Source organism: Anopheles nili, chromosome 2, assembly GCF_943737925.1.
Source record: "Anopheles nili chromosome 2, idAnoNiliSN_F5_01, whole genome shotgun sequence".
Lineage (NCBI taxonomy): Eukaryota > Metazoa > Arthropoda > Insecta > Diptera > Culicidae > Anopheles > Anopheles nili.
The window spans coordinates 32,955,784-32,971,539 of record NC_071291.1 but is presented as its reverse complement, the minus strand read 5'-3'; the positions used below and the strand labels follow the sequence as shown (position 1 = coordinate 32,971,539).

Here is a 15,756-nt window from a genome sequence, read left to right as displayed (position 1 = left end):
AAATGTGAAATTTTATATCATGTGTTCTAGCTCTTATCAAAGCGCTTGCGATATGTTTGCATACTAATTTTAATAAGACAACTCGAGAGATATATTGCATGAAACGAGTTGGTCGTAAATAAATGATAAACGATTCAATTCATGCGATAAATGGCCTTAAAGTCTGAAACGTGCATGTTGCAAGATATGGAGCATTGAAAAGTTTATAATTTGATTTTAACCATCAATTCAAATTGGTGACATCAAATTATCTCTGTAACTTCCATCTTGTTTGAGACTTTGCAAACAAGGTTAGTTGTATTTGTTCATCGGCATTTTTAAGCTGCACTTGGCTTTGGTACGATTTCATAAATATCTTACGTCATACAAGAAAAAGTTTTATCATTTAGCTTAAACAAGGTTCCATATATCGTGTTCGAATATACAAGTGTACGGTCATACGCCGCTATACGACATACAATATTTAATTAAATAGGAATAGGTCGAGGTAACATATATAGAATACGTTATACTATTTATTTTAACATAATCTATTGAGCAAATAGCTCGAATTAGTCAATTGGTTATAAATGATAACCTGTAATTTTCTGAACCTGTGAAGCTCCTATGTGCTCGAAATTCTATTCGGCGAGGTGAAAATTTGAGGTCATTGAAATTTTTAACTTAGAAAAAATCGTCATAGCAAATCATCGAAAAAAAATAAAGAAGAAAACTAAAAAACATGCAATTTGGAATTCTATGGCCTAACAAACATAGATTTATGTTATTTTGAAGAAAGTAGCACATATACGAGAACAAGTTTAACAATCATTCTCTCCGTATGTATGTTATACTACACATTTCAAATATTCGCTTCAAAATATAAATTATACTAAGAATTATAATAGATTTTAGATTATTTATAAAAGCAAAAGAGTGTCATGACAAAGATCTTATTGGAAGAGAATAACAATAAAAATGTAAAATAATGGAAACTGACAAAATTATTCTGAGGTAGTACTGGTGATTTATCAAGGCAAAAAGGTTTAAAGAGAAAAAGAGAAAAATAACTAAAAAATGTTTATATTTGCAGACTTTGATTACGTTTCAGAACAAGGAATAGAACTATTAAACGTTATGATAAAATACAGAATTTTCTACGCGTTTTTCTAAGAATCCTACCAAGTTTGATTCATCCAAGCATATGACCATCCGCAGTACCTGTTTCAAGCACGCGCCTCGATTCAGCTACACCTGGAGATCACCACAGTAGACAGATTCTCAGATTGATCACATTTTTATCTATAGCAGGCATTTAGACCGGATGTTATAGAAACAAATTGCAGGAAAAAAAGTTACAGTTTGAATAGTCGAACGAACAACTTATCCAGCAAATTATAAGTTCGTTGAGTCGGGGAAAACTCGTACGTTTTATAGAATGTTAAATGTGGCACGGAGCGGTTTCACTTCCAAGATTGCAATGTGTCGCAATGCAGATGGGAACATCTTGACGAACGAGCAAGAGATGATCGACGGCTGAAAATGCCACTTTGATAAATACCCCAACGGATCATCAGTGCTATCCAACAGCTGCAATGCAGTAAGTCAGCTGGCAGTGCTGGACTAATGGAGGGACTGTACAAGACGGACAAGCTCGGAAGAAGAAGAAGAGTTTTGCTACCTTGATACGATCGTAACCACAAGATCGTACAAACGCAAATCCTAAAACGCATTGTAAAGGGAAATACGTTTAGGACCAACATGGACTCCACAAGCTCCTATCTTTGGCGGTATTTGTGAGCAGGGCGTGTGGAAAAGGAGATTGAGCCATCAGCTAGCTGAGCTGTTTGGTGGAGCAGATATCCTGACGGTGGCAAAGGCCGGAAATATATGATGGCTGAGGCACGTGATGAGGAAGAAAGTGCTTGTCAGCGATCTGTTCGGCACGAGCTGCACGAGAAACGGATTGGTGACCAGGCCATGCTATCACGACGTGCTCAACTGTGAGCGGACCAAAAAGAAGAATAATCGACAGGAAGTTGTGGTTGACTGGATGGAGGTTGAGACAAGATGTGGTATAGTTAGTAGATTTTACGTTTTGCATGGCGAGAATGAACGGGCTGATCGAACAATGATAAGCGTATGTGGAGGAATGCTGGGTAGGAAACGGCGAGAGATGAAGTGATTTGATACAGCCGTATGAAATTGGATAAATCAGCTACTTCTTCAACATTGCCTTTATTCTGAGGTGGGATTGGAAAAGAAAGAATAAAAAGGATGATCTCTAGTTATTAGGAAAGTTATACAATGTTTGTGCAACACCATTTTCCGTTCAAGGTTAAAGGTTAACGCTGAAGGTTAAGCATTATATCAAGTATTTCGATGTTTTGTATTTTGTTGAAGTAAACACTAAATTTTAAAAATAACTTTGGCGCCTGCTAAAGATATGAAGCACGTGATGTTATTATTTTGCTTTGGTTTTTTTACTTGGTTACATCATAAAAATTCCTTTCAATTGATTACGGACAAAACGTTATACTTTGGCGTTTGAGTGGATTACAACACTGTTTTATCCACGAGTTTTGTGTCGGAAAGTATTTGATTTACAAAGAAGATTTGATTTTACAAACGAGACTGACTGATATTGAATGTGCTGTCTCGATCAGTAGCGATAAAAATAGAGAGTAGTTTAAAATGATTTATATCGGATTTATATATGTCGCCATCGCCAATAAACAAATAGAAAAGGACAGGACAAAATCTCTCACATGATTTGTGCCAATAATTTCCGGGTATTGTTATACAAGAATGGTGCAATACACGCGAAAATAAGATATATACGAACGGTGGTGCATTTTAAAAATAGATTTTTTTGGCTTTCCAAACGGTAACAGGTGTCAGAGTGGCTAGCGTGCATTTTAAAAATACACCCATCACACCACGTCGCTGTCAACAGCGTGGATAACAATTTTCTTTCTCTATTTTTCCAGCGGATGCCATCGACGGATGGGCAAACGCTGGTCAACTCTTCCACTCCAGGTTGCAACGTAAAGTGGGAGATATCAGGCCGGTTATCGACGCCACACAACAACGAGTCGTCAAATAGTACACGCTACGGCTGCATGCTTCATCACGCGCACTACCGAAGGAAATGGGTCACCCCTACTACGATGATCCGACCGAGATGTGGCTCTGGTCGGCTGCAAAGCCTATTCAATTTGTCCGGGTGTCGCCTGGTCCATTTCCAGAGCGGTTTAGCACAATAACACTTACTGGCCCGGCCGTTGGAGTGGGCCGCATGGCTGTAACGGGACGCGCCTCCGGTCACACCGGCTATGTTGGATACATGAAACGGTTTAACTTCACAGCAAATCTCGACGCGATCGACGATAGTACGGCTGACATCGGCATCACCGACGATGAGGACGATAATGGCCGACTAGCGTTGCACAACTATTGGGCGCTGCTTGCAATTATACTAGTGTTTGGCACGGCCGCCGGCAACATACTCGTCTGCTTGGCCATCGTCTGGGAGCGGCGGTTGCAGAACGTCACCAACTACTTTCTGATGTCCCTAGCGATTACGGATCTGATGGTCGCCCTATCTGTGATGCCGCTCGGCATTCTGACGCTGGTGAAAGGTAAGCCCGATCAAATACCACCAATTGATGATGTTGAATTACGGATCAAAGCGAACCTTTCTCGGTCTTCGCCACGAACCATCAGCAAACCATCAGACGTTTGCTCCCGAGTGCCACCATTCCGTTGTATCATGTTCTACCGGTCTAGAAACAGGTTCAGCTCCTGTTGCAATGTGTCGTGCGGATCTTCATTATACACATGATAAACATGATATGGGATACACTTGGGCAATACTTCTTGCAAACATTCGCTGGAGCGTATAATGCTGCAATTACATACTGAATGTTTTCCCATCGATTTCCTGCCGCAAGAAGCTAGCAGCACAAATCACGAGAGAAGTTATCGGTTTTGTACATAAAAAAATATTTTAGTTTTCCTCCTCCTCCTGTGCTCCTTTTGAACATAATTTTTCCACAAAATGCTCCTTTTGAACATAATTTTTCCACAATATAGATTTACGAAGAAATTGATTGCATTTAGTTAAAAAATCCCAAGTTTATTTATTACCTAAACTCTACTCACAATGATATGTTAAAGTAACGCAACGTTAGATAATCGTGACCATGCATGTAAACTGGACTGGAACACTAATGGAACGGTTCTACTATCATATTCAAACAATCACGACATATTTCTTATGAAGTATTGTAAATAGTTTTCTAAAACTTCAAGTGGTCTCCTATGTTATACAGTTCAAAGTTCCATTATATATTACAGATACACATTCCATTCCAGGTGTGGCTTTGGAATGGGCGATGGCTTCAAGGCTTGGTTGGGTTTCTCTTAGTTTCTCGTGATGAAATTTGCAAACAATGTTAGAGCCAGTTTGAACTGTACCTATCCCCACCCTTCTTCTTACCAATTCGTTACAAATAACAGCAACTCTTCGTCTAAAATTACGGTGACCGTTGCATTCTGCCAATGCGGATATGCGTTCCAATTTAGTCATAGGAACGACCACATGACTTATATGAAACAAACCCGCATGTTAACCACTTAGACTTTCATTACGTTTTAACGTCGACACGGTATTCCAGCTTCAAACGGAGACTATGCATTGGAGATGAGTCCAGATCTATGGAAACCACTCGGCAGAGTTACGTGTTCAGCAACAAACGAATCTCGAACGATCAATTTAAACAAATTATTAAATAACATCTATCATTAAGAAGATAGTTAGAAGTAAAAACTATGATTTATCATGTCTTGCAATACGAGAATGTTTTTGAGGTATTCAAGACCTTAAATGCAAATACCTATTAATCTGGTTTAGTTGAAGTAAAGCAGTAAAAAGTAGCATGGAATTAAAGTAATAAATAACAAACGTATTTAACACAATCAACCCAAATCAAATATATATATATATATATATATATATATATATATATATATATATATATATATATATATATATACATATATCTATATATAAAGCGTAGCCACGATTACTTTTTATAGCGTACGCTCCTATTGACGTACGCTTTATATATAGATATATGTATATATATATATATATATATATATATATATATATATATATATATATATATATATATATATATATATATATATATATATATATATATATATACATATATCTATATATAAAGCGTACGTCAATAGGAGCGTACGCTATAAAAAGTAATCGTGGCTTGGAATACACACAAGTTTCACAACAAGCTAGCCCGAAGTCCAATGCTTGGAATAGCTCATAACATCATTTTGTTCATTCAGTGACGAACGCAGCAACGCGTTCAATACGTAAGCCGGTAAATAAAAGTCCAATAAAAATGTTTTGATGAGCGACCGAAATGGTTTGATTGGATCGTTTGGGATATTAACGGAATTAAAATGATGCACTTGAATGGAACGATACCAAAAAAAGGGTCCATATTGGATTCCAGACGATACGGCAATGGAAATAGAAGGTTTTCTCTTATCTGTACGCATTCATCAGTTGTTGATGGTGCTGGATAGGAATTCTCGATACTGCCGCAATCTGGCCCATGTGGAATAACTAACTCTATTAGGCTAATGAAAAACATTCCCGAAAACAAACGCTCCTATAATAAACGTTTTTTTACCAGGAAAAGCAAGTTGCCCATGAGCATTTGTTTTCGTTTTAAGACCGTGAAGTTTGTCCGGAAAGCGTATTGTAGCGAAAAAGGCAATAAAAAACGGTTACGCGATGAATTGTTAAAAACTTTCTGAAATACGCATTCGAATAATTTGATGCAAGGAACATTATCTTATCCTCATCATGTAATAGTACACGGAATAAAGAACCGTAGCTAGAGCATTTCTTTCGTTTTCTAACTAGCACGTATACGGTTTGCAACACTAGAACCGTATGTGGCTACATTCGCAAACAAGATCGGATCATCGACCGATCAACAAACCTATCCAGGCTACAACTTTGTTGCAGGCAGATCTTTTAGTTACCAATAAACGACAACAGGTCCCCGTAGTATCCCTTCGCCGAAGTTAAACAATTGTCAGTGTGCTGTTTAAAATCCGCCCACACTTTGTACGGCAACGCAACAAGAATGCGAAGGCTGCGATGATCTCGCTAGGCCGCGCTTGTTGTTCATGCACACAAATCCGCCATGTACGAGGGAAAGCATTACGAATAATATTATGTAAATTCGCATCATGAAATATTTATACACCGGTTCCACACGGTCGCCCCGCAGCCGCCTGATGTCGTTAAACCCAGCGAAACGAGGTCCTTTTCTTTGTCCACATGCGGCAGAAGCACCAGCGCCCCGAGTCAATAGGCGAAGGCACTGTTAAATATGCGCTCTCTGCCCGCGGGGGTGTCCTGACGTCCGCGGAACCGACAAACAGTGGTGACAAACAGTCACCCGGTATCGGGCGCACCCACTCCCTGGCTCGGTGTGGGATTGTCAGGATGCGCCAAATAAGCCGCAGAAAGCGAGGCAAAACAACCGTAACGCACATTGGCCAGGAGGTGCTAGCAAAAACAATTCTCCGACAAGCCTCGGCTAAGGATCCCGTCAAACGCTGACTGACGGCAGCAGGCAAATCTCGTCCTCTCGCTGCTGCCTGTGTGTGGCGTTGTTTATCCGTCGCAGCTGCTAACGATTGCGCTGGATGATCCCTTCGATGAAGGTGTCCGGGGCACGACGAGATTTCTGCCCTTCTGTATGCTGTTGTACTCTTCGGCCTATTGCTTCGGCCGCCACCTGCCAGGCCCAGGACAGCCCATCAGGCGGAAAGAAAAACGGATGAAAAATGGGCTTTGCTTTGCACGTTTTCCGTCGGCCCGGTTTCGTACGTCTTTGGTGCTGAGGAACCGCACCGCAACCGGAAGCCCGTGGCCGGAAGCTAACCGATAAAAAAAAACACACGCACACTATCTCACACTCGCGCACAAACGGTTTCGCGCCTGAGGCTACCAACACTTTCACTCGGCACCAGCCATTCCTCGACGGAAAATGGATGGTCTCGGGTAAGCTTTCGGTGCGGCTTATCCTGGCGATAGTTTATTCGGTGGGCGTTGAAACTGTTGGTATCATTTACACACGGCTATTGTTTTCGGTTCGCCCCGAGCTAATTAATGATGTTACTCCACGTGTTTATGCACGAGCCGTCTGGGATACTCGCGTACAGAGAAGCGAACTATAGACAGCCTGTTGGGCAGGGCGGCTTTGGCTGGAGCATTGATTTTTTTTCTGGTGAACGTTTTTCGTTTCGAGAAATAACTTCATTAACGGCACGCTACACCCGCTGGTAGCAAGCTGGATGTGTTCGATCTTTTGATCAAAAACAAAAAAAAGCGACACAAATTTAAAGAGCTCCCTTCGTAGCACATGGCGTTAAAGATTCGTTCCATGATGAAAGCATCTTGCGAAAGTGGGTCATACTCTTTTACAATGCAATTTGTGCTCATGATTGCGTTTCAAAGTTATACCCTAGAATGGCGGTAAATCGAAACAGCAGAAAACGATCGGAAATTGAAATGAAATCAAGAGCTTTGCTCTTTTCAGAAATATAATTAGAATCAATCGAACATTTGCCTACGATTGTGACAGGTTTGATTGACATACAAACTAAGACAGGTTTCTCCTCATCAGAAAACGGATTGGTGAATGATGAGTGCAAGCTTTTAATCATCGTCATTTTCCGCTACTCACCCAGCGCTATCTCAGAAGCTTTGAATACGATTCAACCAAAGTGTTCAACGGTTTATCAGAAGTTTTAAAATCTTTTGACGTGGATTTCATTTGCTGTGTACTTCATTTAAACTACATCATCGACCAAGATAAGGACACCAACAAAAATCAATATAAAACAAACACCAAGCACTCTTCCGTCTAGGATCAAGCATCTCCGTAATAATTTTTAAACTGAATATATGAGTTTTACCCCCATTATGGCGTGGCATCGACTTTCTAGGTCTTCCATGGGTTATTTTCGAAATCAAATATATGCCTTATATGGAATCCATCTGCCAGATGGAATTTGATTTTGTTTTTGAAGCAAGAGTAAGTGAGATGTATTTTTGCTACAACAATATACACCGTATGACGTGCTGTACAAGGCAACATAGCGTGAAATAAATAATTGCACTTTGAGTGCTGCTTCACAATAAGGAATGAAATAGGCAATACGCCTCAAATTTGAGCGAGTTCAACAAAAGACCTTTAACAGTGTCAGGTGATTGACGTGTACTTGCTGATATGTTTGGTTTGCTAGCGGGGTGCTTTTAAGAAACTGTGCCGTATCAACATTTTGCGTTTGGTAGTTCCCAAAAGAGCTTTGCTAAAAAAAAAACTTCGATTGATTTCAGAAAATTAGCTTCGATTGACAATTGCAAGCTAACACAGCTGCTTTGCTTAGTAACTTTGCTCTAGCATTCACAACTAATTAGTCATTCCAGTAAGCAAGTTTCACCGTTCCTGATTCTATTTTCACCGAAATGGACACGATAACATTTCACAGATTGCTACCCTCATAATTCTACCCATCTGGTTTTCCACTCCAATATCGATTTCTTTCAACGGCATCCCTCAGTTCGGTTGAAAAATTCCAACATCTTCTTTGATCGTCCATCGTTTGATTCCACTTTAACACAATTAATAAACTTGACTAGCGCCGGCAAGCATAGTTTCAGTGTTCGACCTTGCTAGTGTGTGTAAACAATTCTTGCCACTTTGATCTTAAGGAGCAGGCAAGAATACGACTCTGTGACTTGATAACATCTACTTGTTTACTCCCTGTTTTGTGCGTTTATATGATGCGTCCCTGTGCTTAATACTTTCCTTTGCAGGTCACTTCCCACTAGATTCCAAATACTGCCTGGTGTGGATCTGCCTGGACGTCCTGTTTTGCACCGCCAGCATTATGCACCTTTGCACCATCTCCGTCGATCGGTATCTTTCGCTGCGTTATCCCATGAAGTTCGGTCGAAACAAAACGCGGCGGCGTGTTGTACTGAAAATCAGCTTTGTTTGGATATTATCGATAGCGATGAGTCTACCTCTAAGTCTGATGTACTCGAAGGTAAGGAGGACCGTAGCATTCACCTTTCCAGGAGCACCTGACGGAGCACCTATTTGGAAATCTTTCCCCTACAGAACCACGCCTCGGTGTTGGTGAACGGAACGTGCCAAATACCGGACCCGGTGTACAAGCTAGTTGGGTCGATCGTGTGTTTCTACATTCCACTTTGCGTGATGCTGATAACCTACACGCTGACTGTGCGGCTGTTAGCGCAGCAGAGCGAAAACCTTGGAGGAGTTGGGAATGGTGGCGGATGGTCTAGCGGATGGCTTGGGCAGGCACCGGGCTTCGATCGGCGAAACACCTGGAAGCGCATCATTAAGCTGAGTTTGCCTTCAGCCCAGAGTCAGCATGCGCATTCGGCGGCGTCCACCGATACGGAGCTTTCCACGTTGGATAACCATGACCTTTGGTTGTTAGAGTCAAGGTAAGGCACGAGGGCGAACACTCCATGAGCGTTTCGGACGCTCAGACGCAGCTCTTTTTAATGACCTTTCTAGTAGATGAATTTGCAGCCAGTTTCAAACACAAGATATCTTGATTAACATTCAATTTGGTGTCTGAAAGAATGGGTATCACCGACATTTTTAAATTAATTATAGTACTGTACATTGCTGTGGCAGTTTGATAGTAACAGGAGTTACGCTGCAAGCGTTATGCTGCAATGTATTGTAGAAAATCCTGTTAATTTATCATGGCATTCATTCACTTGCAGCATTCCAGAGCCGAGCTCGATTACAATGACAGCTATGCAGAGGTTTGGAGAAGAGATGCTTAAACTATCTCAAGGGCTGGAATCTGTGGCTCAACATGGCGAAAAATGTGTACCAACTAGCGAAACCACACAATCACCGAAAGTGAAACACGAAAAAGAACTGATTCGGTAAGTACAAATTTATTGCTCTGTTTGCCTTTCAATAGAATTGAGTACGGTAAGTTCCGCTTTTGCCATTCATTCCACCATACATGTACTGGTAAGAGCGAGCCACAACGCCAGAACAAGTACGAAATTTTTATTCAAAATATACTATGTAGATCAAGTTAGATAATTTTAACATATTAACGACATATACCATATATATACATGCATTTATATATATATATATATATATATATATATATATATATATATATATATATATATATATATAAACAAATATATATATATATATATATATATATATATATATATATATATATATATATATATATATATATATATATACATATATATATATATATATATATATATATATATATATATATATATATATATATATATATATAAACGAATGAAAAAAGTGCACATGCGTTGTATACTATGAACATGGTGTTTTTGAAGCAGACACAAACGCAATTTTTGCAAATGGTCTACGCAAAACCCCTACATATCCTTGACCGACGTGTGAGAAACTTCGCTGATCTATTACGTTGTTATACATACTAATAATCGCATTGCTTATCGTCATTGTTGCTTTTGTTTTACAAAAGATTTCACGAGCTAGGAATTCACATTATCTTAAGTAATGCTGTGTTTTAAGTTATGCCACCACAATGAACAGTTACCGTACAATGCGGTAGCGGCACCCAACTTCATAGATGATTTGTATTTGCTCTTAGCCGACGAAAAACACGTGCAATTACGGGCTATTAAGCTGAAATGCTTCATAGCGTGTGAAAACGAAATCATTCAGCCCTATCAATAGCGCTGATGATGCATGAGTTACGATGTAGGACTTTTTCGCCGTTCAACATTTGGTGCAAATGGAGGGTTATTGTTTCAAATCTATTTCCCATTAGCCGGCTGATATGATCCCGCATCCATGTACGACGCTGATGTGTTTTATAGCGCAAGCTAAATAGAAGAATGCGATTGGACGTAGTTGATTGAAACAAGTCCCCAGCAAGGTAAAAAAAGGAAACCAGGGTTTAAGTTGTTCTAACGCCATGTGTCGTAAAGGTCTCGAGCTAGGTTCAGACAGACTAAGGATTAGGTACACAATCATTGTAACGGCATGACTGACATTGATCGCTCGGTTTCACATCAGGATATCGGTATTTGGCGAAGAACGGAAACAATGTCTAGCGACGAAACGAGGCACCGTCGTATCGATTTTGCTTCTTTATTGTTTTTTTTTTCGTTGCTGTTTATATCCAGCCTCTCTTTTCCGAGTTCTCTTCGACCAATGGTGATCTCGATACGACAAGAGTTTCGTGTTGGGTGTCTTCCTTCGACTAGCTCGCATGCTTATCGCCCACCGGCCGGTGACTGATGACATAGGATTAATGTTTTGAGCTGAGGAATTTTCAGTCATCTTTTACGTATATCATCGCTCCTGACTGTGTGCCCTCATGGTGATGTCGGGGTTTCGCTGCGTGCAATGACGTGCGAGTGAATTGACCAGTCGAATGGAAAGGACATAAATATAAGTCAACCCCTCGTCCTCGCGGGGTGCCATGTTCCACTGGCACCCCGATATGGTATTTATGTCAAATTATGTCACATATATCGACCGCGGGTGGTTTGGCATGCTTGCGGGATCTTTTTGTTCCACGAACAAGGTGCTTGATGTAACCACACAGAAGGGGGTTGTGAGGGCTGATTCGATTCTATTCAGGAACATCAAGAGATAATGTCTGCTTGAATTGATGCTCGAGTGTGACAAAACACCACCAACCAATATTACCCTTATCAACGCTTTTCCATGAAAAGATACTATTTCTGATCCAATAGCTCAATTATACGATGGGCTGAAGCTGTCGATGCGACAGGTCTAGGCTTGTCATTTGAGGATGTTAGCTATAATTAAGATTTTTCAACAACGCTGTGCAAGTTATAATACAACAAAAAACCTTTAACTTTGAACATTGTGCAATAATTTCCCAAGAAAAGTTCACGAGTGTATTTGTTTTTTGGCCGAAGAAAACAAACTGTTTTCAGACAGATTACAATCTAAACAGCATGTTTTTCTATGTTCAAACCTCTGCCAAGAGTTTCAAACCATGGGCTGTTCCTACGTCCCGCTGTGTTGTGCTTCCGACTGCACATCAATATGCTGAGTTTAGATGTATCGCATTACTTGCGGTGGCTCGAGAAACAGGATATACAGACATTTGATATGCGAAGGAGTTTCATTCATCTTCCACGTATCCACCCACAAAACCGTTCGCTGTATCGAGCCCGGTGCTGTATCGGCTACACTCACCGTACAGCCGTTCCAGCGGGATGATAAATTCACTCCATCATCCTTGAAGTGATAAATTTGCCTTTCCGCATTTGAGCGGGCGGCTTACCGATTCGTCATCGTCCAGTGATAATCATGGTGTCGACAGCTCGAGTTTGCTTGCTCGAAATGCTCTATGGCGGTTACGCGTTGCTATTGAAGTTGCTTCGCTTCGTTATGCCGCAAATACGTCTTCGAACTCTGCGAATGCACCGAGTTTGGGGACGTGTTTTCAACGAGACGAAGCTTCAGCTCCCATTCTCACCGGATTTGGAGAATTCTCATAAGTTTAGATTTTTTCTTTTTATGTTTGAGTGAGTATGAGAACACTATACGAACGGTTTTACGAAAGCTCCGTAACCATGGTCCATGTTGCATCAACCACAACCCACATGCTGCTTTTTGACAGAGTTATCCGTTATGCGTTGATCGCAAAACGTGTTATGAATGACAGCCTGGTTGATACGCCATGACGCACCAGTAGTTCCGATTTGATGAGTCGCCATTTTTGTTTGTTCTTTTGCTATGCTTTTGTACTCTACAGAAAGAAAGCTGTTTCGAAAAGCACGCTCGGGGGCGTTGCTACGACAGCGGTAATGCGGTCACCGGTACCGGTGAAGAAGCGACGCAGTTCCACCTCGACGTGGATCAACCGACGAAACTCCGGAACGCCACCACCCGTACGGTTGGTTCGGAAGCGATTCAAGAGCCTGCCCCATGCAATTCCACCACCAGACGCAGACGACATCGAGGTAGACGAGCAGTTCATGCAGCACGTACTTTCGGAGCTGCGCGATAGGGACGAAAAACCGGCCATCGAACAGATGCCGTCCAGACATCCTTCGGCGCCTAATGGTGCTAGCGATCACGAGGACGCTTGCCGCCGGATCGACGAGATCTGCGCCAAAGGCGGGCTGGAGGTTGCTGCTCATTCACCGGGCCAGAGCTTGGCAGGACAACCGCTCAAATTGCCGCCACCGTGCAAGTGTCCGTTTTTCGGCGAAGGAGCCTCCAGCAAGCAGCAGTATTTGCGACCCGCCGAGATTAAGATTGTGAAGACGAGTCCCGATTTCAGCGCGATGGCACCCGCCGGAGATAGTCTCGTGTACAGCACGATCTCCATAACGTCCAGCTCGAACGTGACCTCGCAACCGACGCGGTCCATCTCGAGCAGTCTGTCGACGCTGCCGGCGTCGGCGTTGGCATCACCAAGCCGGAAGTGCAGCGCCCCAAAGGGCATCTCGGTTGTGACCTGGGACCAACGTCGCCACCAGCGACGGGGTTCGAGCTTCGGCGGTGCACGCACCTCCCTGCTGTTGACTCCAACCAAAGCGAGCCCTTCGAGTGTGTCCCTGCGCCGATCGATCAATCTGCGCCATTCGACCCTCGAAGGAGGCTCCTGCGCGGCGACCGGCAGTGGCGAGACCGTGTTCCGAGGTGTGCCAAAAAAGAACAGCTCCTCTCCGTGCCTGATGCAACACCAGACGGGTGGGACGGCGGCCATGCTGGCGGTGGCCGCGGCTTCCACGACGGCTCCCGCGGCCGTCAGCTCGACACTAACCGTGCGTTCGCACCACTCGCGCAACTCCAGCATGATTTCGCGCAACTCATCGCGCCACGGACGCATCATTCGACTCGAGCAAAAGGCCACCAAAGTGCTCGGTGTGGTGTTTTTCACCTTCGTTATCCTGTGGGCGCCATTTTTCGTGCTCAATCTGCTGCCGAGCGTGTGTGCGCACTGCGAGGACAACATCGATCAGTGGGTGTTCGAGTTTGTCACCTGGCTCGGCTACGCCAGCAGCCTGGTCAATCCGATTTTCTACACCATCTTCAACAAAGCCTTCCGGGACGCGTTCCGGAAGGTGTTGCTCTGCCGTTACGGACTCGGTGCACGCCATTGGCAACCGAACAGCTAATACGCAGCCTCCATCGGTCGGCTGGACCGCAGCGAGCCTCTCTAGACACACACGGCAGGTGAAGGTGGAGACCCCGGATATTCCATGCCCTCAAATTCCTTCCATCAACACTTGCAACACTCAATCAAGCATGCAGATGTGCTTCACAATCCTGTACACACACACACACGGTTTCGCAAGGATAACAGCAGGAGAACACTTTTTGTAGGTGCTAGTTTTGATACTTATAGCACGACGAGATTGGTGTATAGTTACTGGTGTTTGTAGTGTTACATAGCAATAAATGTTTTATATCCTCTTCGCAGCCAACGGTTTGTGACAGTGTTTATGAGTTTTATCTTGCCAAACAGTTGCGAAAGGAACGCCTTTGGTTGGCCAACCAAAGCATGATGATGCAGGTGTTTATTAACAATAATGATCCAATGTTACCCACGACGCACCAGCAGCTAGCGACGTAGCTTTGACCTAGCATTCCCAGTAGAGCAATTTCAAGAAACGGCCTCTTTAGCGTCAATGAGCAGCATCATTGACTGTGTGGCAGTCCTCGTCGGTTGGATGGTATTATTATTTTCATATCTGGATAAATCTTTTCAGCCTCATCCTCCTCAACGCTCCGTGTTTAAAGCCATGCTCAAGTTCGTTGTCATTGCACAAAAATGCTTGCGAACTTTAAGAAAACACTACTTTTTGTGACATGCACGCTCTCACGCTCATGACACGACAAAAGATACTCCAGTATTTGCAAACAATCTTTAGAAAGTATTCACAAATATTTGAGCACTCACATGCCGCACCCTCAAGATTGAATATTTTAGTTACAGTATAAGATATATCACAAAAAATATTAAGAATAAATCCCATTTTTAGAGCCTTCTCTAGCCGATATCTCCCTGATAATGTGTAAAACACAAACCACAACCTTTTATGGATCTATTACACTTTATGGACATAAATTTCACTTGATTAAATTACACACATACAACATTTACACGGCATTTACGCTGTATTGTAGGTACAACGCGCAATAGCTTCGAATTTCAATGGAATTCGAACAATCTACCCAAGATTATTTTTTATTTCGCTTCGTTAGGGTTATGATTCTTTATTTTCCAGAAATTGTATGCAAAGCAACAAAGTGGAAACTCGGCTGGTAGGTAACAGAATGATATATAGTTTTTTTTATTTGCTGTGGTGTTCTCTGCCGCAACAGATTACAATACATTGCACAGTTCTTTTTTGTTTGGTAATCGTTTGTGGGGTTTTGCTCTATCCTTTTTACCATCGGATCAATCACACAGTCCTGGTTGATAAAAACGCTGATCAAAGCATAACCATCTGACGAAAATGGTGTCTCATATACATATATAAATAAATCGACTACATGTATAACCATATATCTATATATCAGAGATCAGTGATTAGTGGTTCACATAACGTTTTTACACTTTGGTAATAGTAAAGCTACATCA

At 42.2% G+C, this 15,756-nt stretch overlaps 1 protein-coding gene across 1 annotated transcript; it reads left to right on the top strand.

Annotated features, from left to right (window-relative positions):
• The first annotated feature begins 3,130 nt into the window (after positions 1-3,130).
• Positions 3,131-14,586, top strand: LOC128730661 (uncharacterized). The gene is made up of 5 exons (XM_053823736.1): positions 3,131-3,620; positions 8,915-9,147; positions 9,222-9,574; positions 9,863-10,030; positions 12,916-14,586. The coding sequence occupies exons 1-5, from the start codon at positions 3,131-3,133 to the stop codon at positions 14,285-14,287; spliced, it is 2,616 nt and encodes an 871-aa protein (XP_053679711.1). The 3' UTR covers positions 14,288-14,586.
• The last annotated feature ends 1,170 nt before the right edge of the window (positions 14,587-15,756 follow it).

What these genes read in the sequence shown, in the direction of transcription:
- LOC128730661 (XM_053823736.1), top strand. Translation starts at nt 3,131, where the DNA reads ATGGGTCACCCCTACTACGATGATCCGACCGAGATGTGGCTCTGGTCG. An exon ending in TAAGTCTGATGTACTCGAAG is followed by an intron (nt 9,148 to 9,221) that starts GTAAGGAGGACC and finishes TTTCCCCTACAG; the next exon opens with AACCACGCCTCGGTGTTGGT. An exon ending in CACGAAAAAGAACTGATTCG is followed by an intron (nt 10,031 to 12,915) that starts GTAAGTACAAAT and finishes TGTACTCTACAG; the next exon opens with AAAGAAAGCTGTTTCGAAAA.